The 21985-nt window shown below is 46.8% G+C and overlaps 1 protein-coding gene across 2 annotated transcripts in view; it reads right to left on the minus strand.

Annotated features, from left to right (window-relative positions):
* The window catches only part of RHAG (Rh associated glycoprotein), a 96253-nt gene that overhangs the window by 19227 nt on the left and 55041 nt on the right, over window positions 1-21985 (minus strand). For both annotated transcript variants that reach the window (XM_068278986.1, XM_068278984.1), the window contains exons 3-7: window positions 17534-17681; window positions 16001-16148; window positions 10720-10886; window positions 4413-4550; window positions 257-378 (exon numbers count right to left, since the gene is read on the minus strand). In XM_068278986.1, coding sequence (XP_068135087.1) covers window positions 257-378; window positions 4413-4550; window positions 10720-10886; window positions 16001-16148; window positions 17534-17681 — 723 coding nt within the window. The remainder of the gene's footprint in view (window positions 1-256; window positions 379-4412; window positions 4551-10719; window positions 10887-16000; window positions 16149-17533; window positions 17682-21985) is intronic.

Below are 21985 nucleotides of genomic sequence, written 5' to 3' on the forward strand. Positions count from 1 at the left end.
ATCCCAAGCAGCTATTTATTGTTTTTTTCCATGCACTGGCTCCTCCCACACTTACTGGACTGTCACCATATGGGAAATGTGATTTTCTACATAGATGATATTTCTCTGGGATAAAGGCTGGTAGGATGACTATACAGGCAATAAAGACACAGGTATTATTATGCAAGACATAATACATCTGGCACTGTTCTCTGTTAAAAGTGAATGAAAGAATAAAGGGGCATCTAGGGTCCACCCTTGTACAAGAGCTACTCACTTTGTCTTGGCTCCCAAAGCAGCTGCTACAACGCCGGCGGTTCCTCCCAGAATTCCTGGCAAGCCATGCAGGTTATGCACGCCACACGTGTCCTGGATTTTCATTTTGGAAGCTACAAATGGCTGAAAAGCAAAGTCTGGTTATTTTAACATCACAGGCTGCCTTTTCATTGCATTTTTGTTTTCTCTAAACTCACCATTCTGTCAACGCAAGAGATGGGTTAAAAAAGGTATTAGCCAGTGGTGTAGCAAAAAAGGGATACAGAGGTTGCGACTGCACTGGAGCCCTTGGGCCAGAGGGGCCCCAAGGGACCCTCCGTCAACCATCTCATCATTGGTCATGTGTTATTATTATTATTATTGATTTATAAAGCGCCAACATATTCCATGGCGCTGTACAAAGTAAGATGTGATAGTGATGATCCCTTCTATAGATGCTTTGTATAGTGGTAATCCTTCACAAACTGTTCCCCATTCTCTGTTTGCCCCTCTAATACTGTGGTGGTCATTGGCCATCAATTTTTATTTATACAGTACTTGTTGGGGGGGGGGGGGCAATGTAAAACCTACACTGGGGCCCAAAGCTCCTTAGCAGTGTTGCGTGCAAATTTTCTCATCGAAAATGATATTTTTGACTTTGAAAATATATATATTGTAAAACAAATACATTGTATTTTTGCAATTTGCATTTTATTTTTAATCACCAATATTTTAGCCAAAATTGCCAGGATTTTTGCCTAAATTGCCATTCATGAGTTAAGGGAAAATTACCTTTCAAAGCTAAAAATAACAAAAAAAAAGAGTTAAAAATCACACCCTTTAAAGTGACAAATTGTTAAAAACGCCCCAAAAAATATCATTAGCGTATTACAAAATGATTTTCAAAGGCACTTTCACTCGAAAGTCAAATTTAACATTCTGTTTACATTCTGTTTGCAAAATTAATGAGAAAAGAATATCAGAATTTCCGCGTATCACTGATCCTTAGCTACACCACTGGCATTAGGCATACAGGTCATTATAAACTTGATGAATAAGCCAATTTAAAGCTGGTTCCCTCCAGAATTTCCTATTGTATTCAACAGGTCTCCATAAGTTAAAAAAATAAAACTATTAGCTCCTTAAAGTGGTCTGAAACTCTGACAACTGACGTAACATTCAACAAAAATGTGTTTTCCTACTGTTTATAACCCACACAGTTACCATATTTCATTTTGTGCAGAAGGAATATTGTCCATTTAAAAATTACAAGTTACCAAAGTACAGTTTATCTGCTCTGAAAGCTGCCATTGCTTTTTATTCATAGTTGCTTTTATTACATCTTCTAGTGAGCGACAGTATTCTCAACATTGTGCATGCTAGGAGCAGAGAGACAGCTCCTTCTCACTTAGCACCGCTAAGAATGTAACAACTGAGTAATGAAAACAAAAGATAACGTTATCTCTGGATGAAGAACATAAGCTGAAGGGGCTTTACACTGTGTAAAGCCCCTTCAGCTTATGTTCTTCAGAGCAAAGTGCTGTGTTTAACTGTTTGAATGCTGTTCTGCAAATATATATATACGTATTTTGTGCTAGTAGGTGTAACCACCCTGGCGTTTTGATTTTTTGCGGCGCTCGGCTGCGGGTGGGTTTTTCCCCCGCTATCCCTCCCACCCCTCCGATCGCCGCTGACGATCATACCTAACAGGAAATCCCGCTCTGAATGGGATTTCCTGTTAGGGGGTTTCCTCATCTCCATGGCGACGATCGGAATGACGACATCGAAAATTGTAAAAAAACGACCCACCAGGGGCTGAGATATCCAGCCTGGTGGTAATGGACGAGCTGAACACGTCCATAACACTAGACTGGTTAAGGCATCTTTGAGAGCAAAGAAGAAATGCTGAGTTTCAGACCACTTTAAGAGCGAGAGTCAGGGTTGCTCGTAAACTACGCCAGCGTGAATCTACGCGTCGTAGTACGCAACTACGCATCGTAGACGAAGTTTAAGAACTACACGTACGTATAGTTGTAGTCCCGCTATGCGAAGCTTCGCCCGCTACGCGTAGTTGACGTATGTATTGCGAAGTCAACTATGCGTGCGGTAACTGCATCTATATGGATCATTGCGCATTCGCAGAAATATTATTGCCCTTTTAGACGCATACAATTCCGCATTGGAAGGTGGAATGTACGCTTATATTAGTTTATATTTGCAAATAGGTTGAAGATTATTGCGGACATTTTTCCGCATAAGGGCATAAGCGGTCGCATCAACTACGCTTCGCACTACGCAAAGCTTGCGTAATTTAAAGAGACTCCGTAACAAAAATTGCATCCTGTTTTTTATCATCCTACAAGTTCCAAAAGCTATTCTAATGTGTTCTGGCTTACTGCAGCACTTTCTACTATCACCATCTCTGTAATAAATCAATGTATCTTTCCCCTGTCAGACTTGTTGGCCTGTGTCTGGAAGGCTGCCAAGTTCTTCAGTGTTGTGGTTCTGCTATGAACTCCCCCTTCCAGGCCCCTCTATGCACACTGCCTGTGTGTTATTTAGATTAGAGCAGCTTCTCTCTTCTCTCTTATCTTTTACAAGCTGGATAAATCGTCCTCTGAGCTGGCTGGGCTTTCACATACTGAAGAATTACAGACAAGGGCAAAGCTGTTTGCAGGAAGAAAAGAGCAGCCTGAAACTTCAGTGCATGAGAACTGCAGGGGGAAAGAAACACACAAATGATCTCTTGAGATTCAAAAGGAATGCTGTATACAGCCTGCTTGTGTATGGATGTATTTTCTATGTGTGGACATACTGTACATCAACCTACTTCCTGTTTTGGTGGCCATTTTGTTTATTTACAAACAAACTTTTTAAAACTGTTTTAACCACTTTTAATGCGGCGAGGAGCGGCGAAATTGTGTCATAGGGTAATAGGAGATGTCCCCTAACGCACTGGTATGTTTACATTTGAGCGATTTTAACAATACAGATTCTCTTTAACACGCAGTCTACGAAATGCAAATGTAATGAAGTTTCTGATTACATAACCGTAGATTGCAAAGCGTATTTGTGTAAAAATATGCGTAGTTCCAGCGTAGCGAAGTTGGCTGACTACGACCATCCCTGGCGAGAGTTTCTTATTCAGAAGATAAGCTGGCAGAGATTACCCAGGAACACAACAAAGTTGTTGAGAAAACAATGAGCCTGACATGGTCAGAGAATGGTCTTCTTGGTAATCACTGTGTTTGATAGCTCTTCCATCATAGATTCTATGAACAGCAAACTTACTGTAACAAACATGGACAGCTGCGGTGAACAGCGATACCACCGCAGCTGCCTCCATATCTCTGCCTAGCGATACATCCGTGCCTCGAGCGTCTAGCATGCCGAGGACGGGTCTGTCAGCAGCACATAGGGTCGCATTGCGTGCGCACACAGACAGGACCTTTATGCGGGGAGGAGGCGTGTCAGCTGACCGGCCGGTCGGCTGACGTCAGGGGAGACGCTCACCGCTCCTCATTGTTTGATGGGAGTAGGCATGCCTGAGGTGTCTCCTCTGCTTCTTAAGCCTTGCCGAATCACTCGCAACTTGTCTGCTGTTGCGAATACTTCGGGTTAGCGCTCAGACCTTAGATAGATCCGGTGTGCTTTGATCTGGGAGGAAACCGGGGATTTCACACAGTGATAGGATTTGTTGATAGCTATAATTATAATTGTACTACTGTATATTATTTGTGTATGACTCTTGCTAGCTCTGACTATTCTTACGCTCAGCGATTCTGTACTTCTGCCCATCTGATCTTGCGGCCGACTCTGCCTGTTATAACCTTCTTGCCTTTGCCTTCTGATTTTGTACTGTATCTGTTCGTCTGTTGCCAACTCGATTAGTCTGACCACTCTACTCTCACCAGAGAGCCCTTGTCTCTGGTGAGGGGCTCTGTACTGTTAGTACCCACCAGCTCCTCTGGTGAGGTATAGCTAGCCTATCAGTACTACTGTTGCACCAAGCACAATACCTTGCTATAGTTATCACACTAGCTGTCAGGCTATACTTGTATTATTGGTGATTCTGCAGCTCACCATATAATCAGGTATATATCTGTATTATAGGTGATACTGCAGATCACCTAATAATCAGAACTCTGTTATTTGCTGACACGTATCGTTACACTTACAGTTAGCAGCTTGAATCCCACAGTCGAAATGATGCCAGCGAGAAAGCCAATTATCATTGCCCCGTATGGTCCAATATTCATATCAGCACAGGTGCCCACAGCAACACCTCCTGCCAGAGTGGCATTCTGGATGTGGACCTGCATGGTGATACAAAGACACAGCACAGGGTAAAGGCAGCAGGGACACAGCAAATCATTCATACAGGGAATATTTTTTATTTTGCTAAGTATTTATTTAGCACCAACATATTACACAGCACTGTACAAAGTATATTGTCTTGTCACTAACTGTCCCTCAGAGGAGCTCACAATCTAATCCCTACCATAGTCGTATGACTATGCATGGCGTAGTGCATGTATCGTAGTCTAGGGCCAATTTTAGGGGGAAGCCAATTAACTTATTTGTATGTTTTTGGAATGTGGGAGAAAACCCGAGTGCCCGGAGGAAACCCACACAGACACAGGGAGAACATACAAACTCCTTGCAGATGTTGACCTGGCTGGGATTCAAATCAGGGACCCAGCTCTGCAAGACAAGAGCGATAACCACTATGCCACCATACTGCCCGATATGGGCTAACTGCTCAGTAGGTATGGTTAATGAGAAGCTAATAAGTCAGAGTTGATGCAAATTATATTAATTTTATGCCAGTTTATGCAGCTCGAAACGTATACTTTTCTAATATATCGGTTTTCTGTATTTGATTAGTCCATTTTAGATACATTTGCATAAAATTGACAAAAAATTGCATCTACTTGACATTATTTGCATCTCATTAACCATCTCTATTGCTTAGCATGTGTTAAAGGGCAACTGTACTGTGAAACACTGGCAGTACACTGTGTTGTGGGGAGCCCGGGGCATATGGGGACCTCCTTCTTCCCCCTCTCCAGGCAGTGCTGTAATATTTACCCACTCCATGCTGTGTCCAGTCTCCTCTTTTTCCCTGCAGCCGAACACCTTATGCTGCCTTCCTCCAGCTCCTGATGCATGTCATGTGATAAGGAGCCAGAGGATGGTAGTATAGAGCGAGTGGCAGTGAGTGACGGTGCGGTGAGACCATACAGTATAGTATGTAACCACTTGAGGACCATAGGCTTACTTCCCCCTAGTGACCAGGCTGTTTTTTACAATTTAGGCCACTGCAGCTTTAAGACTTTGCTGTAGGGCCGTACAACTCAGCACACAAGTGATTCCCCCCACACACCTTTTTGAGGGGCTCACAATGTAGCACTTACCATAGGCATATGTCCATCATAGTCTAGACCCAAGTTTTTTTAGGGGAAAGCCAATTAACTTTTTAACCACTTAAGGAGCGCAGTCTTTTCACCCTTAAGGACCAGAGCCTTTTTTCCATTCAGACCACTGCAGCTTTAATGGTTTATTGCTCAGTCATACAACCTACCACCTAAATGAATTTTGGCTCCTTTTCTTGTCACTAATAAAGCTTTCTTTTGGTGCTATTTGATTGCTCCTGCGATTTTTACTTTTTATTATATTCATCAAAAAAGACCTGAATTTTGGCAAAAAAATGATTTTTTTAACTTTCTGTGCTGACATTTTTCAAATAAAGTAAAATTTCTGTATACATGCAGCGCGAAAAATGTGGACAGACATGTTTTTGATAAAAAAAACCCCATTCAGTGTATATTTATTGGTTTGGGTGAAAGTTATAGCGTTTACAAACTATGGTGCAAAAATTTAATTTTCCCATTTTGAAGCATCTCTCTCATTTCTGAGCACCTGTTAGGTTTCATGAGGGGCTAGAATTCCAGGATAGTATAAATACCCCCCAAATGACCCCATTTTGGAAAGAAGACACCCCAAAGTATTCACTAAGAGGCATGGTGAGTTCATAGAAGATTTTATCTTTTGTCACAAGTTAGCGGAAAATGACACTTTGTGACAAAAAAAATAAATAAAAAAAAGTTTCCATTTCTGTTAACTGGTGACAAAAAAAAATGAAATCTGCCACGGACTCACCATGCCCCTCTCTGAATACCTTGAAGTGTCTAGTTTCCAAAATGGGGTCATTTGTGGGGTGTGTTTACTGTCCTGGCATTTTGGGAGGTGCTAAATTGTAAGCACCCCTGTAAAGCCTAAAGGTGCTCATAGGACTTTGGGCCCCTTAGCGCACCTAGGCTGCAAAAGAAATGTCACACATGTGGTATCACCTTACTCAGGAGAAATAGTATAATGTGTTTTGGGGTGTATTTTTACACATACCCATGATGGGTGGGAGAAATATCTCTGTAAATGAGATTTCTTTTGATTTTTTTTACACACAATTGTCCATTTACAGAGATATTTCTCCCACCCAGCATGGGTATGTGTAAAAATACACCCCAAAACACATTATACTACTTCTCCTGAGTACGGCGATACCACATGTGTGACACTTTTTTGCACCCTAACTGCGCTAAGGGGCCCAAAGTCCTATGAGTACCTTTAGGATTTCACAGGTCATTTTGAGGCTTTTGTTTTCTAGACTACTCCTCACGGTTTAGGGCCCCTAAATGCCAGGACAGTATAGGAACCCTACAAGTGACCCCATTTTAGAAAGAAGACACCCCAAGGTATTCCGTTAGTAGTATGGGGAGTTCATAGAAGATTTCATTTTTTTTTTTTCACAAGTTAGCGGAAATTGATTTTTATTGTTTTTTTCACAAAGTGTCATTTTCCACTAACTTGTGACAAAAAAATAAAATCTTCTATGAATTCCCCATACACCTAATTGAATACCTTGGGGTGTCTTCTTTCTAAAATGGGGTCACTTGTGGGGTTCCTATAATGCCCTGGCATTTTAGGGGCCCTAAACCGTGAGGAGTAGTCTAGAAACCAAATGCCTCAAAATGACCTGTGAAATTCTAAAGGTACTCATTGGACGTTGGGCCTCTTAGCGCACCTAGGTTGCAAAAAAGTGTCACACATGTGGTATCGCCGTACTCAGGAGAAGTAGTATAATGTGTTTTGGGGTGTATTTTTACACATACCCATGCTGGGTGGGAGAAATATCTCTGTAAATTAAAATGTTTTGATTTTTTTTACACACAATTGTCCCTTTACAGAGATATTTCTCCCACCCAGCATGGGTATGTGTAAAAATACACCCCAAAACACATTATACTACTTCTCCTGAGTACGGCGATATCACATGTGTGACACTTTTTTGCAGCCTAGGTGCGCTAAGGGGCCCAACGTCCTATTCACAGGTCATTTTGAGGCATTTGGTTTCTAGACTACTCCTCACGGTTTAGGGCCCCTAAAATGCCAGGGCAGTATAGAAACCCCACAAGTGACCCCATTTTAGAAAGAAGACACCCCAAGGTATTCCGTTAGGTGTATGGTGAGTTCATAGAAGATTTTATTTTTTGTCACAAGTTAGTGGAAAATGACACTTTGTGAAAAAAACAATAAAAATCAATTTCCGCTAACTTTTGACAAAAAATAAAATCTTCTATGAACTCGTCATACACCTATTGAAATACCTTGGGGTGTCTTCTTTCTAAAATGGGGTCACTTGTGGGGTTCCTATACTGCCCTGGCATTTTAGGGGCCCAAAACCACGAGGAGTAGTCTGGAAACCAAATGCCTCAAAATGACTGTTCAGGGGTATAGGCATCTGCAAATTTGATGACAGGTGGTCTATGAGGGGCCGAATTTTGTGGAACCGGTCATAAGCAGGGTGGCTTCTTAGATGACAGGTTGTATTGGCACTGAAGTGCAGGAATGTTCTCAAATCGTGACCTGGACATGGCAATTAAGTCGTACCAGCAGTGATCAGAAAAAAAAATTCTGTCACTGCGGTGGGGCGGGTGAGGGTTTGGCCGGGTGATCAGAAGCCCGCAGGGGGCATATTAGGGCCTGATCTGATGGGTAGCAGTGACAGGTGGTGACATGGGGTGACGGGGTGGTTGATAGGTGATCAGTAGGTGATTACAGAGGAGAATATATGCAAGCAATGCACTGGCGAGTTGATCAGAGGGGGTTTGGGGGGCTAATTGAGGGTGTGGGCGGGTGATTGGGTGCCCGCAAGGGGCAGATTAGTGTCTGATCTGATGGGTAGCAGTGACAGGTGGTGATGGGGTGATTGATGGGTGATTGATGGGTGATCAGTGGATGATTAGAGGGGAGAACAGATGTAAACAATGCACTTTCGGAGGTGATCTAAGGGTGGGTCTGCACGCAATCTGAGGGTGTGGGTGGGTGATCAGATGCCCACAAAAGGCAGGTTAGGGTCTGATCTGATAGGTGGCAGGGACAGGTGGTGACAGGGGGTGATTGATGGGTGATTGACAGGTGATCAGTGGGTGATTATAGGGAAGAATAGATGTATATAGTACACAGGGGGGAGGGTCTAGGGAGGATCTGAGGGTGTGGGGGGGGGTGTTCAGGAGCCCCCAGGGGGCAGTTTAGGACCTAATCTAAAAAATAGCGTTGAGATAGTGACAGGGAGTGATTAATGGGTGATTAGGGGGGTGATTGGGTGCAAACAGGTGTCTGAGGGGTGGGCAGGGGGGGTCTGATGGGTGCAGTGGGCGATCAGGGGGCAGGATCAGTGTGCTTGGGTACTTACTAGGAGGGCTGCAACCTGCCCTGGTGGTCCCTCAATCACTGGGACCACCAGGGCAGGAGGCAGCCTGTATAATACGCTTTGTATACATTACAAAGCGTATTATCCGCTTTACATGCAGCAGATCGGGGGTTAACAACCCGCCGCCGCTGCTAATTGGCTGGCGGGTTGACGTCGCGGGTGGGCACATCCAGCGTGCAATCCCCGGCCAGCTAGTCCGCAACGAGCCGCCGCCGATCGGCGTATTGCGGTCGTTGTGGGCTCCACTTTGCCGCCGCCGCCGCCCCTATGGTCGGCAAGTGGTTAAAATCACAATCCAGTAAAAAAAAAAAAAAAATATATATATATATATATATATATATATATATATATATATATATATATATATATATATATATATATATATATATATATATATATATATCTATATATATAGATCTATATATATAGATCTATATATATATATATATAGATCTATATATATCTATAGATCTATATAGATCTATATCTATATATAGATCTATATATAGGTGGTTGGGAGGGGATCGAGGGATACATGGGGTTAAAAAGTCTTTTTTTTTAATACTAAAATCGCACAGCCTGTCACGGCTGCAGGCTGTGCGTCTCTCCCTGTCACACAAGATCCACAGTGACAGGGAGAGGGAGGCGGAGAGGGAGGCGGAACGTCAACTCTGTTGCCTTTCGGAGGGTGATCACTGTGATTGGCTCACAGCGATCACACGGCAGGGAGCCAATCAGTGACGGCTCCTGCCGATACCCGGAAGCCTTAGCTGTCATAAGACAGCTAAGTGCAGCCAGTTCGGTGCGCACGATCGCGGCGGGGAGCGGCGGCGCCGGTGATAGAGATCTACGCCCTGCCAGCCAGGAGCCCATCAAAACAGGGCGTAGATCTCTATCACCTCGGTCCTTAAGTGGTTAATATATGTTATTTTGGGAGTGCCCAGAGAAAACTCACATAGACAACATACAAACTCCATGCTCTCCATTTGTTTTTATAACATTGCAATAAACTGTCACAGTAGCCTCACTCTGTATTTTAAGCTATACAACAAATCAGAAATAATGACCTTTGAACTCCCCTGCAGTAAAACCTTATCTCAAGCTGTCTCTCACTGTTTCTTGGCTGTTAGTGCTTCAGAAAACAGGACTGTATTCCACCCAAGTTGGGTCAAAGAGCTCAGAGAAGCTTTTTTGCATAGATAACAACTAATTTTTTTAAAAACTCTTCCTGTACTGGACGACAATGTGAGACTCTTTTCTTTGCTACCAATGTTCTTTTTCTTAGCTGTACTACAAACAGTGGCGTAGCAATAGGGGGTGCAGAAGTAATGACCGCATCGGGGCCCTTGAGGCCCACCCTCAACCACAGTATTAGCTCTTTATTGGTCTTGTGCTGGTAATAATCACTTCTATAGATACTTTGAATAGTGGTAATTATTAGCACACTGCTCCCCATCCCCTTCTTGCATCTCTGACACTGTAGTTGCCATTGGCAGGTTTTGGTGCGCCGTATCAATTGTTATGTAAAGCATGCTTGAGGGGCCCAATGAAAAACTTGCACCTGGGCCCATAGCTCCTTAGCTACACCACTGACTACAAATATACAGTAGTTCCTCATCTCATAGTTTTTTTCTTTGTTTGTTTGTTTGTTTTTTTACTTCACTTTACTGCATTAAAAAGATGTGTGATATATGGAAAACAGTTTTTCTTACCATGTCAAACTTTCCTTTGTGCTCCAACAAGCTGGAGAAGGCGTAGGCGGAGAGCACACAGGCAGCCAATGAGAAGTAGGTGTTAATAACGGCCATCTGCTGGTTGTCTCCCGGGTCAGCAATGGCAGAATTGAAACTCGGCCAAAACATCCAGAGGAAAAGGGTTCCTGGAAGACAGCCAATGACATGTTACTAACTTTGGCACGCACGCGCGCATGAGTGTGTGTGTGTGTGCGTGTGTGTGTGTGTGTGTGTGTGTGTGTGTGCATGTATGTGTGTGTAGTGTGTGTAGTGTGTGTGTGTGTGTGTGTGTGTGTGTGTGTGTGTGTGTGTGTGTGTGTGTGTGTGTGTGTGTGTGTGTGTGTGTGTGTGTGTGTGTGTGTGTGCATGTATGTGTGTGTAGTGTGTGTAGTGTGTGTGTGTGTGTGTGTGTGTGTGTGTGTGTGTGTGTGTGTGTGTGTGTGTGCGCATGCGTGCGCAAAGGGGCTGAGTAGGGGACCTCCTTTAACCACTTTAGCTCTTTATTGGTGCTAAGCTGATAATGATCACCTCTATATGTGCTTTGATTAGCTGTAACAGGATCTAATAAAGAAAACTTCTCCTGTGGGGTACTTACCTCGGGAGGGGGAGACCTCTGGATCATAAGGGCCCATTTACACTTAAAGTAGCAAAACGGTAGCGCTTAGCGGTACCGTTTTTCGCAGGTGATTTTACCATGATTAGCGTGGTAAAATCACTGTACACTCTTGCGATTTAGAGCGATCGCCATCTGCGCTTTTATAAGGACTGTATTGCAATCAGGGCCGGATTTACCATAAGGCACTGTAGGCACATGCCTACAGGCGTCTGATGATAGAGAGGTGGCTTACTCCCCTCCCCGAACGCCTCCCTCCCTCCTTCCCTGTGCAGAGTCCTGAGCAGAGCGTAAATTAGAGGTTACTCACCCGGGTCTCGGCATTCCACTGATGAGATCTTCCTTCAGCTGGGGCACCTCTAGCTACTTAATTCTTAGAGTACCTCTGGCTACCTAATACTAAGGGGCACCTGTACCTATGACGGGCAAGGGAAGTAAGGGAGAAGTGACAGCTGGGACAGCCAGCACACTTGCAGTGCAATTCGGTGGGGGTATGTAGGTTCATGGAGGGCAAAGTCTAGGATGCCAGGACATATGTGCCTATAGGCTCTTGTGATGTAAATCCGGGCCTGATTGCAATTGCTCCTGAATCGCGGCAAAAAGCAGCAGGGAACATGTTTTGAGATTGCCGCTAATCGCGAAACACCCGCGATCGGTGGCAATTGTGGCAGTGAGATCACTGCCATGGGTTAACATTGTGCTGGGGCTGTCCACTCCCCTGCTTACACCTCTCTGACACTGCAGCCGTCCCCTCCTCTGCTTACACCTCTCTGACACTGCAGCCGTCCCCTCCCCTGCTTACACCTCTCTGACACTGCAGCTGTCCCCTCCCCTGCTTACATCTCTCTGACACTGCAGCTGTCCCCTCCCCTGCTTACATCTCTCTGACACTGCAGCTGTCCCCTCCCCTGCTTACACCTCTCTGACACTGCAGCTGCCCCCTCCCCTGCTTACACCTCTCTGACATTGCAGCTGTCCCCTTACCTGATTACACCTCTCTGACACTGCAGCTGTCCACTCCCCTGCTTACACCTCTCTGACACTGCAGCTGTCACCTTCCCTGCTTACATCTCTCTGACACTACAGCTGTCCCTCCCCTGCTTACACCTCTCTGACATTGCAGCTGTCCCCTTACCTGATTACACCACTCTGACACTGCAGCTGTCCCCTCCCCTGCTTACTCCTCTCTGACACTGCAGCTGTCCCCTCACCTGATTACACCTCTCTGACACTGCAGCTGTCCACTCCCCTGCTTACACCTCTCTGACACTGCAGCTGTCCCCTTCCCTGCTTATACCTCTCTGACACTACAGCTGTCCCTCCCCTGCCTATACCTCTCTGACACTGCAGCTGTCCCCTCCCCTGCTTACACATCTCTGACACTGCAGCTGTCCTCTCCCCTGCTTACACCTCTCTGACACTGCAGCTGTCCCCTCCCCTGCTTACACCTCTCTGACACTGCAGCTGTCCTCTCCTCTACCTACACCTCTCTGACACTGCAGCTGTCCCCTCCCCTGCTTACATCTCTCTGACACTGCAGCTGTCCCCTTCCCTGCTTATACCTCTCTGACACTACAGCTGTCCCTCCCCAGCCTACACCTCTCTGACACTGCAGCTGTCCCCTCCCCTGCTTACACCTCTCTGACACTGCAGCTGTCCTCTCCTCTACCTAGACCTCTCTGACACTGCAGCTGTCCCCTCCCCTGCTTACACCTCTCTGACACTGCAGCTGTCCCCTCCCCTGCTTACACCTCTCTGACACTGCAGTTGTCCCCTCACCTGCTTACACCTCTCTGACACTGCAGCTGTCCTCTCACCTGATTACACCTCTCTGACACTGCAGCTGCCCCTTCCCCTGCTTACACCTCTTTGACACTGCAGCTGCCCCCTCACCTGATTACACCCCTCTGACATTGCAGCTGTCCTCTCCTCTGCTTACACCTCTCTGACACTGCAGCTGTCCCCTTCCCTGCTTACACCTCTCTGACACTGCAGCCATTTCCTCCCCTGCTTGACCTCTCTGACACTGCAGCTGTCCCCTCCCCTGCTTACATCTCTCTGATAGTGCAGCTGTCCCCTCCCCTGCTTACACCTCTCTGACACTGCAGCTGCCCCCTCCCCTGCTTACACCTCTCTGACACTTCAGCTGTCCCTTCCCCAGCCTACACTTCTCTGACACTGCAGCTGTCCCCTCCCCTTCTTACACCTCTCTGACACTGCAGCTGTCCCCTCCCCTGCTTACACCTCTCTGAAACTGCAGCTGTCCCCTCCCCTGCTTACACCTCTCTGACACTGCAGCTGTCCCCTCCCCTGCTTACACCTCTCTGACACTGCAGCTGTCCCCTCCCCTGCTTACACCTCTCTGACACTGCAGCTGTCCCCTGTCCCTGCTTACACCTCTCTGACACTGCAGCTGTCCCCTGCTTACACCTCTCTGACACTGCAGCTGTCCACTCCCCTGCTTACACCTCTCTGACACTGCAGCTATCCCCTTTCCCTGCTTACACCTCTCTGACACTGCAGCTGTCCCCTCCCCTGCTTACACATCTCTGACACTGCAGCTGTCCCCTCCCCTGCCTACACCTCTCTGACACTGCAGCTGTCCCCTCCCCTGCTTACATCTCTCTGACACTGTAGCTGTCCCCTCCCCTGCTTACACCTATCTGACACTGCAGCTGTCCCCTCCCCTGCTTATACCTCTCTGACACTACAGCTGTCCCCTCCGCTGCTTACACCTCTCTGACACTGCAGCTCTCCCCTCCCCTGCTTACACCTCTTTGACACTGCAGCTGCCCCCTCACCTGATTACACCTCTCTGACATTGCAGCTGTCCTCTCCTCTGCTTACACCTCTCTGACACTGCAGCTGTCCCCTTCCCTGCTTACACCTCTCTGACACTGCAGCCATTTCCTCCCCTGCTTGACCTCTCTGACACTGCAGCTGTCCCCTCCCATGCTTACATCTCTCTGACACTGTAGCTGTCCCCTCCCCTGCTTACACCTCTCTGACACTGCAGCTGTCCCCTCCCTTGCTTATACCTCTCTGACACTACAGCTGTCCCCTCCGCTGCTTACACCTCTCTGACACTGCAGCTCTCCCCTCCCCTGCTTACACCTCTTTGACACTGCAGCTGCCCCCTCACCTGATTACACCTCTCTGACATTGCAGCTGTCCCCTCCTCTGCGTACACCTCTCTGACACTGCAGCTGTCCCCTTCCCTGCTTACACCTCTCTAACACTGCAGCCATTTCCTCCCCTGCTTGACCTCTCTGACACTGCAGCTTTCCCCTCCCCTGCTTACATCTCTCTGATAGTGCAGCTGTCCCCTCCCCTGCTTACACCTCTCTGACACTGCAGCTGCCCCCTCTCCTGCTTACACCTCTCTGACACTTCAGCTGTCCCCTCCCCAGCCTACACCTCTCTGACACTGCAGCTGTCCCCTCCCCTTCTTACACCTCTCTGACACTGCAGCTGTCCCCTCCCCTGCTTACACCTCTCTGACACTGCAGCTGTCCCCTCCCCTGCTTACACCTCTCTATCACTGCAGCTGTCCCATCCCCAGGCCTCACCTCTCTGACACTGCAGCTGTCCTCTCCCCTGCTTATACCTTTATGACACTGCAGCTGTCCCCTCCCTAGCCTACACCTCTTTGGCACTATGGCTGTCACTTCCCCTGCTTACACCTCTCTGACACTGCAGCTGTCCCCTCCCCTGCTTACACCTCTCTGACACTGTAGCTGTCCCCTCCCCTGCTTACACCTCTCTGACACTGAAGCTGTCCCCTCCCCTGCTTACACCTCTCTGACACTGCAGCTGTCCCCTCCCCTGCTTACACCTCTCTGACACTGCAGCTGCCCCCTCCCCTGCTTACACCTCTCTGACACTGCAGCTGTCCCCTCCCCTGCCTACACCTCTCTGACACTGTAGCTGACCTTGGCAGGTTTTGGTGCTCCATATCAATTGTTATGTATGGACTTGAGGAGGTGCAATACAAAACTTGCACTGGGGCATAGAGTAAGCTATGCTACTGTGTGTGTGTGTTCTATACAGCTGCATACAATTTGCATTGTTGACTGATACCAAAGTCCACAATAGTCAGTAGGGATGTCACTGAGATGTAAATACATTTGCGATGGCTGGGAATAAAGCTAATTAATTAAATACAGAATGATACTAAATATTATCAAAATCTACTTTGTAAATGGACTGATCTGAGCTGAGCTGCAGCTAGGGACCCAAATGACGTCTAGGGGCTGAAAGAAGCCCCTGGTAAGTAAATCTACATTTAAAGGAAACCTGAAAGGACTTTAAAAAGAAGAGTTTTAATTACCTGAGGCTTCTACTAGCCCCCTGCAGCCACCCTTTGGCCGTCCCGTCCTGGAACAATCCTTCGGTCCCCCACCATGGCTAAGTTTCAATATTGCTGACTTGCAAGATATATGGCCACTGCGCCTGCGCGGCCCTGGCACAGGGCAGCTGCAGGGGGCTGGCAGAAGCCCCAGGTAAGTGAAACTCTTTTTTTAAATCCTTTCAAGTTCCCTTTAATATTTTGCCTTGGAAGTCCTTTAAGCAGCAGTTTTTATTCACTTAAGCCTTTGTTCTTCTGTTTTGGGCATACCAAACCTAGAAGGAAATGTCATCTCTTACCAATCATTGCAAACAGATCTGAATGATAGACAGATCCCTCGTTCTTATGGCCCTTCTTAAGACCAGAGCGATACAAGACTGCTGAGACCGCCAGACCAAAATATGCTCCGAAAGAATGGATGGTCATGGATGCTCCAACATCGGAAGCCTGGGAAAAGCAAAAGGATGCTCATTTAACATGTGTGTATTTATTGCAGATGGTCATTCAGACACTCTCTGGCTACATATTGTCCCAGGCAAAAGTGTCAATGGACCACCCTAGTTTAATTGAAAAGATCACAAGTGTCAGCTAAAAATATTGGGATAGTTGATGGTTTCCGATGAATATTGTCCGGAAGGTGGTGCGGATATTGGTGAGGATTGTGGCCACGGTAATAAGGGTTAGGCTTGGGGTGGGGGGTCAGTTAGGGATAGGCATCAATAGAGTGAGGGCTCGTCAGACAGTACTACAAGGGACGTAACTACAAATTGTGGGGATGCCAAATAAAACTAGGTTGAGGCTCCCCCAGCTTTCATACCCCGCACCCTATGGTGCTCTCCTCTGCCAGGACTCTTCTGATAGGGATTAAATTACAAATGTGGCCATCACGATTCCCTCCTAGAGCACTGCAGCCACCTTGACCCCACCCACTAATACTAAGTGTGGAAACAACAATGGCTGCTATGAAAGTGAGAGGGGTGGGGGATCAGTATCACAGAGAAAGATGAGTAGTAACTGGGACCCATCATAGTCCTGCTCTCTTTTCTTCTCTAGACTGAAGGGCAATCCTTTCAGTCATTAGAGTAGGTCCATACTTGTCCATTCCAGATTGGATCCCTTTCAAACGGATTCGTTTTTGTAAAAAAAAAAATGTTCTCCCCGTTTTCATTAAAAAACTTTTTTGCAGCCTACATTTCTAGTCCGTGGAGACGTATCCCCAGCCATGGCAATGGGGGGGGAGATTCAATGCTGGAAGTGGTAGCAGTCAGGACGGGAGGGGTTTGCAGCAGACAGTGGGGAGGGGGGTCGTCCCTCCCCTCCCACACCTGGGTCCCCCTTTCCCTGCTCCCCCTCCAGCTAGTTTCTGCTTAAAAATACTTAAAGATCAATGTTATAAAGCAAGTGTGGCGAGTGAGTAACTTACTTCCTTGCATTCCACCGCTTGCCACGTCACTTCCTGTAATGCCGACAGGAAGTGCCACGTCACTTCCTGGGCGGCAGACAGGAAGTGATGCGGTTGAGCACAAGGAAGTGAGTAAGTTCCCTGTTCACCGCTTGCTTTATAACATTGATTTTTAAGTATTTTAAGCAGAAACTAGCTGGAGGGGGAGCAGGGAAAGGGGGACCCAGGTGAGGGAGGACATGCTATTTTTAACATTGCTCCGGTTTTCATCAGGTTTTGAAAACGGAGCCTCGGATACGTTCCTGGACCTAGTGTGGACCTATTCTTACTCCGAGATCATTTACACTGTATGATGATGCTTGGTTTTGGTAGAGTGGCCTTATCTGGGTATGCGTTTAGCATTGGTAGGAGCTGTGGTACATAAACCCACCTCCAAATAGCCAACGAGGTGTTCGTTACATGCAAAGATGCAGATCTCCAATATCGCCATGATCAGCATCTGAACGGGACTCGTTTTACCCAACACGGCTCCGAAGGAAATCAGGACAGTTGCCGTGCTGAAATCTGCATTTATCATCCTGCAAGAGAAAGAAAAGTTACCAAAACTGCTGAGAAATAATACATTGGGCTTGATTCACTAAGACAAATAGCATGCCTTATCAGAGTTAACACGCCTTAAGTTTGTAGCACTTGCTATGCTACTCTTATAAGTCACGTTAACTCTGATAAGGCGTGTTAACTCTGATAAGGCATACTATTTGTCTTAGTGAATCAAGCCCATTGTGTTTATTACATTGTGTGTGGGGCGGACAGCACAGGGAGTAGCTAAGCCATGAGGGTGCTGAACCTATAGAACTGTAACAGTTCATCTGTAGGTGTTGCCAAAAATAATACATATTAACTTCGAAAAATCTGTTCTCACATATCCAGGTCATGAGTATAGATTGCAATTCATTGTTTTCAACTGAACATTTTTCTTGTTCTGATGTTTTGCCTCTAGTAGGGATGGTCAGAAAATTTCAGTGGAATTCTGATTTCTGACTTTCCAATCGGTAATGGGTGTACTGTGGTGGAAATCAGTATGTGAAAATCGCCATATGGAAATCGGATTTCTGCAGCAATACTGCATTACCGAAACGTGAACGTTTTAGCCTAATCACAGAACTGGGAAACATTGGACCAATCAGAGAATGCATCATTTTTCAGCAGTAATTGGATTACTGAGGTAATTTTGGCCCAATCAGGAGGCTTCATAAGTATTTGGCCAATCAGAGTGAAGCAGGTAATTTTGGCGCGCTCTCTAACCCGCCCTGTGCCCATAAGGTTTTACCATAAGGATTTACCATAAGGTGCTGACACATCATTGCATTCCAGCGGATCTGAAGGTGTGGCTAGCTTCCAGGGACAACTATGGATAATTTGCATATTTCAGCAGTGATGCACTGGGAGACATCTCGGAGCTCATTCCAACCTGAATTATCACAAATACTTTCTGTTTTAACCAGTTAACGGCTGCCTAACGCCGATAGGCGTCGGCAGGTCGTTAGTGGTTTAGCATGGAAACGGCCGTCCGAGCGGCCTTTCTATGCCAGTTCACGGAGGGTGTCTCCGTAAACAGTCTGCGAGCCGCTGATTGTGGCTTGCAGGCTAATTGTAAACACACGGGGAAGAAATCCCCTCTGTTTATATCATACGCTGCTGCGCAGCAGCGCCGTAAAGGAGATCGGCGATCCCCGGCCTCTGATTGGCCGGGGATCGCCGGCATATGATAGGCTGAAGCCTGTCAGTGCCGGCGCAGAACGGATGTCCGTCCTGCGCCGCCCAGGGAAAGGAGGGGAGGGAGGGAAAGCCAGGGAGGGCGGAAAAAGCTGCAGAGGGGGGGCTTTGAGGAGACCCCCCGCTACCCACAAACAGCTGGCGGCGATCAGACCCCCCCCAGCAGGACATCCCCTAGTGGGGAAAAAGGGGGGAAGTCTGATCGCCCTGCGTGCCTGCTGATCTGTGCTGTGGGCTGGAGAGCCCACGCAGCACAGATCAGCCAAAATTCCCCTGGGAAAGCAAACTTTTGTTTTCCATAGCATTTTAGTAAGAGGGCTTTTAGGTCCATTGTAGCCCCTCACACACTCCAGTGAGTTCTGGTTCACCATGACCTGCTGGGTACCCTATACCTCTTAGTAACTGTTAAGGTTATCTATTAAACCTTGAGCGGTTAAAGGGGAATGGTCTGAGTTAGAGCATATGCTTGTTGGAAAAAGATATGTTCAGACTAGGAGAAAACAACAGCATGTAATCATACAATGCAAATGCTGTGAGAGCCACGAGAAGAGATTGCCCAGAATTGGTAGGTGACGTAGCAGTAAGAAAAACGTATTGGAGAGATTGATAGCGTCGTGTGATGAGTGACGAGCCCCTCTGTGTCACATCACTGTGGGTGGGAAAGCAATGCAGGAAATATAAACTTGAGAGCGGTGGAAATGTGACGCCATGTTGTGTGTCTTAATACAGACTGTTGTTTTATAGAATTTGGCAGAGAGATTTAGGAAATATCATGATTTAGTGTAATCCTTATTCCTCAGAGGAAAGCTATCAGGAATAGTGATGTTTGTTTTCCGATTCGGCTGCCTAGTAGTGCAAAGTGAAGAGCAAAATTCTTATTTTCTCCTTCCTGCCACTTTCACTAAAACAATGAAAGAACTTGGGAAAATCTCTGTGCAGTAAAAGAAAATAAAGAAGTGACCTTTTACTGCAACCCTTTTTTTCTTAATGAATTTCCTCAGGTGAGAACAATGTAAACACTGGCAGGTTTGCACGTAAGTCAGAGTAAAGAGAATCTGTAAGGAAAAAAGTGCCTCTCGGGGGTACTTACCTCAACAGGGGAAGCCTCTGGATCCTAATGAGGCTTTCCCTGTCCTCCTTTGTAGCTGCGACCCAGCGCTGACTCCCACCAAAAAATCCATAGGTCATAGTTTCACTGGTCTGGAGGCTTTTTTGAAACCTCGCAGAGCTCACCAATCCAGAGCAGTATCCCTCTTCAACTTCTGGCCATCATCCAAATTGGACCCTAGTTGTGCATGCCCCAGTTTGGATGCGATCATCCACAACCACACTCATGGCCATATTTACTTTCTCCAAGCGTATTTCGATAGATATAGATGGACCCTGTGGTAAAACAGTGTGCTGAAGGGAGGTTTAGGAAACCTTTGGACCGTTTTCACTACTAAGGTAAGGAGTTTGTAACTCATTTCAGGTTTCCTTTAACCTTTTTGGGGTTGGCGCTGCTCTGAGCCCTTATGGGCCTTTTTTTTTCTACTCTAATGCTGTGATCATCATCACTTTGATTGGCTCACAGTGATCACAGGGTGAGAAGCTACCATAATTAAACTGGCTCCTGACCGGCATATGGAACTCAGCTGTCATTAGACAACGGAGGTTATTAGCAATAGGGCAAGGAACTCAATGAGAGCGCGTGGCGCAAACAGGTGAAAACTGCAACTTGTTGTCAGAGACGGAATTGCACAAACATCAAATTCACAAACTTCACATTACGTGGCACTCAAGGGTTTAACCACTTCAGGACCACGGGCTTAAACCCCCCTAGTGACTAGGCTATTTTTTACAAATTAGGCCACGGCAGCTTTAAGGGCTCGCTGCAGGACCGTACAACTCAGCACACAAGTGATTCCCCCACCCCCTTTTTCTGCCCACTGACAGCACTTTCTGTTGGTGGGCTGTGATTGCCCCCCCACCCCCACCCCCAACCAATGTCTATTTATTTTTAAAAAAAGATTTATTTGTTTTTTATCAATAAATTTTGCTATTTTTTAAATTTATTTTTTTAACCCACCCTCCCTACCCCCGCCAGCCAAATAGCGCAATTGGCTGTCATAGGCTTCAGACTATGACTGCAGATTGCTTCTCTGCCACCTGGAGGGACAGCCGCGTCACACGGCTGTCCCCACTACAGAGCTGCCTTAGATCGCAGCGCTGTACAGAGTAAACAGCTGGTGGTTTTGCAGTCCATCAGTCTCCGCTGGGTGACTGATGACGGAGCGGAGATCCATCATTCAAGAGGAGATGCGTGACACCCGCATGCGCAATCTCCTGCAAAACCCTGGAGATTGCAGCGGAGCGGTCCTGGGGCTGCCGATCACGCCGATTGGCGGTCGGCAAAGGGTTAAAGACTTATTCCAAACAGAGCTGTGGGTTTATATAAAAAAAACACAGCCAAGTATAAACACAGTTACAGCCAATTCACGCTTTAAGCGGCAAACCGTACATAAATATAGAAAGCATGCAGCACAGCATATACAGCATACAGTATGGAAAAAAAATATGACTTCTAGGGTGGAACACATAGAAGCAAACAACACAATGGCCTCAATTCACTAAGCTTATCTCCTGTCTCTAATAATGTTTCTAGAGTGATCACCATGGTGATGAGGCATGTAGTATTCAGGAAACATTTTACCTCAGGCAAACCTAAAGTTAACTCTTCTGCCTTTAAGTTAACTCTTCAATCCTTAAAGGGAAGGTTCAGGGACGCCTTGAAAAAAATAAAAATCCATATCCACTTACCTGGGGCTTCCTCCAGCCCGTGGCAGGCAGGGGGTGCCCTCGCCGCCGCTCCAGAGGCTCCCGGTCGTCTTAGGTGACCAACCCGACCTGGCCAGGCTGGCTGCCAGGTCGGGCTCTTCTGCGCTCCAAGGACGGGCTCTTCTGCGTCCCACGCGGGCGCACTGACGTCATCGGACGTCCTCCGGGCTGTACTGCGCAGGCGCAGTAGTTCTGCGCATGCGCAGTACAGCCCGGCGGACGTCCGATGACGTCAGCGCGCCCGCGTGGGACACAGAAGAGCCCGTCCTTGGAGCGCAGAAGAGCCCGA

Source organism: Hyperolius riggenbachi, chromosome 4, assembly GCF_040937935.1.
Source record: "Hyperolius riggenbachi isolate aHypRig1 chromosome 4, aHypRig1.pri, whole genome shotgun sequence".
NCBI lineage: Eukaryota > Metazoa > Chordata > Amphibia > Anura > Hyperoliidae > Hyperolius > Hyperolius riggenbachi.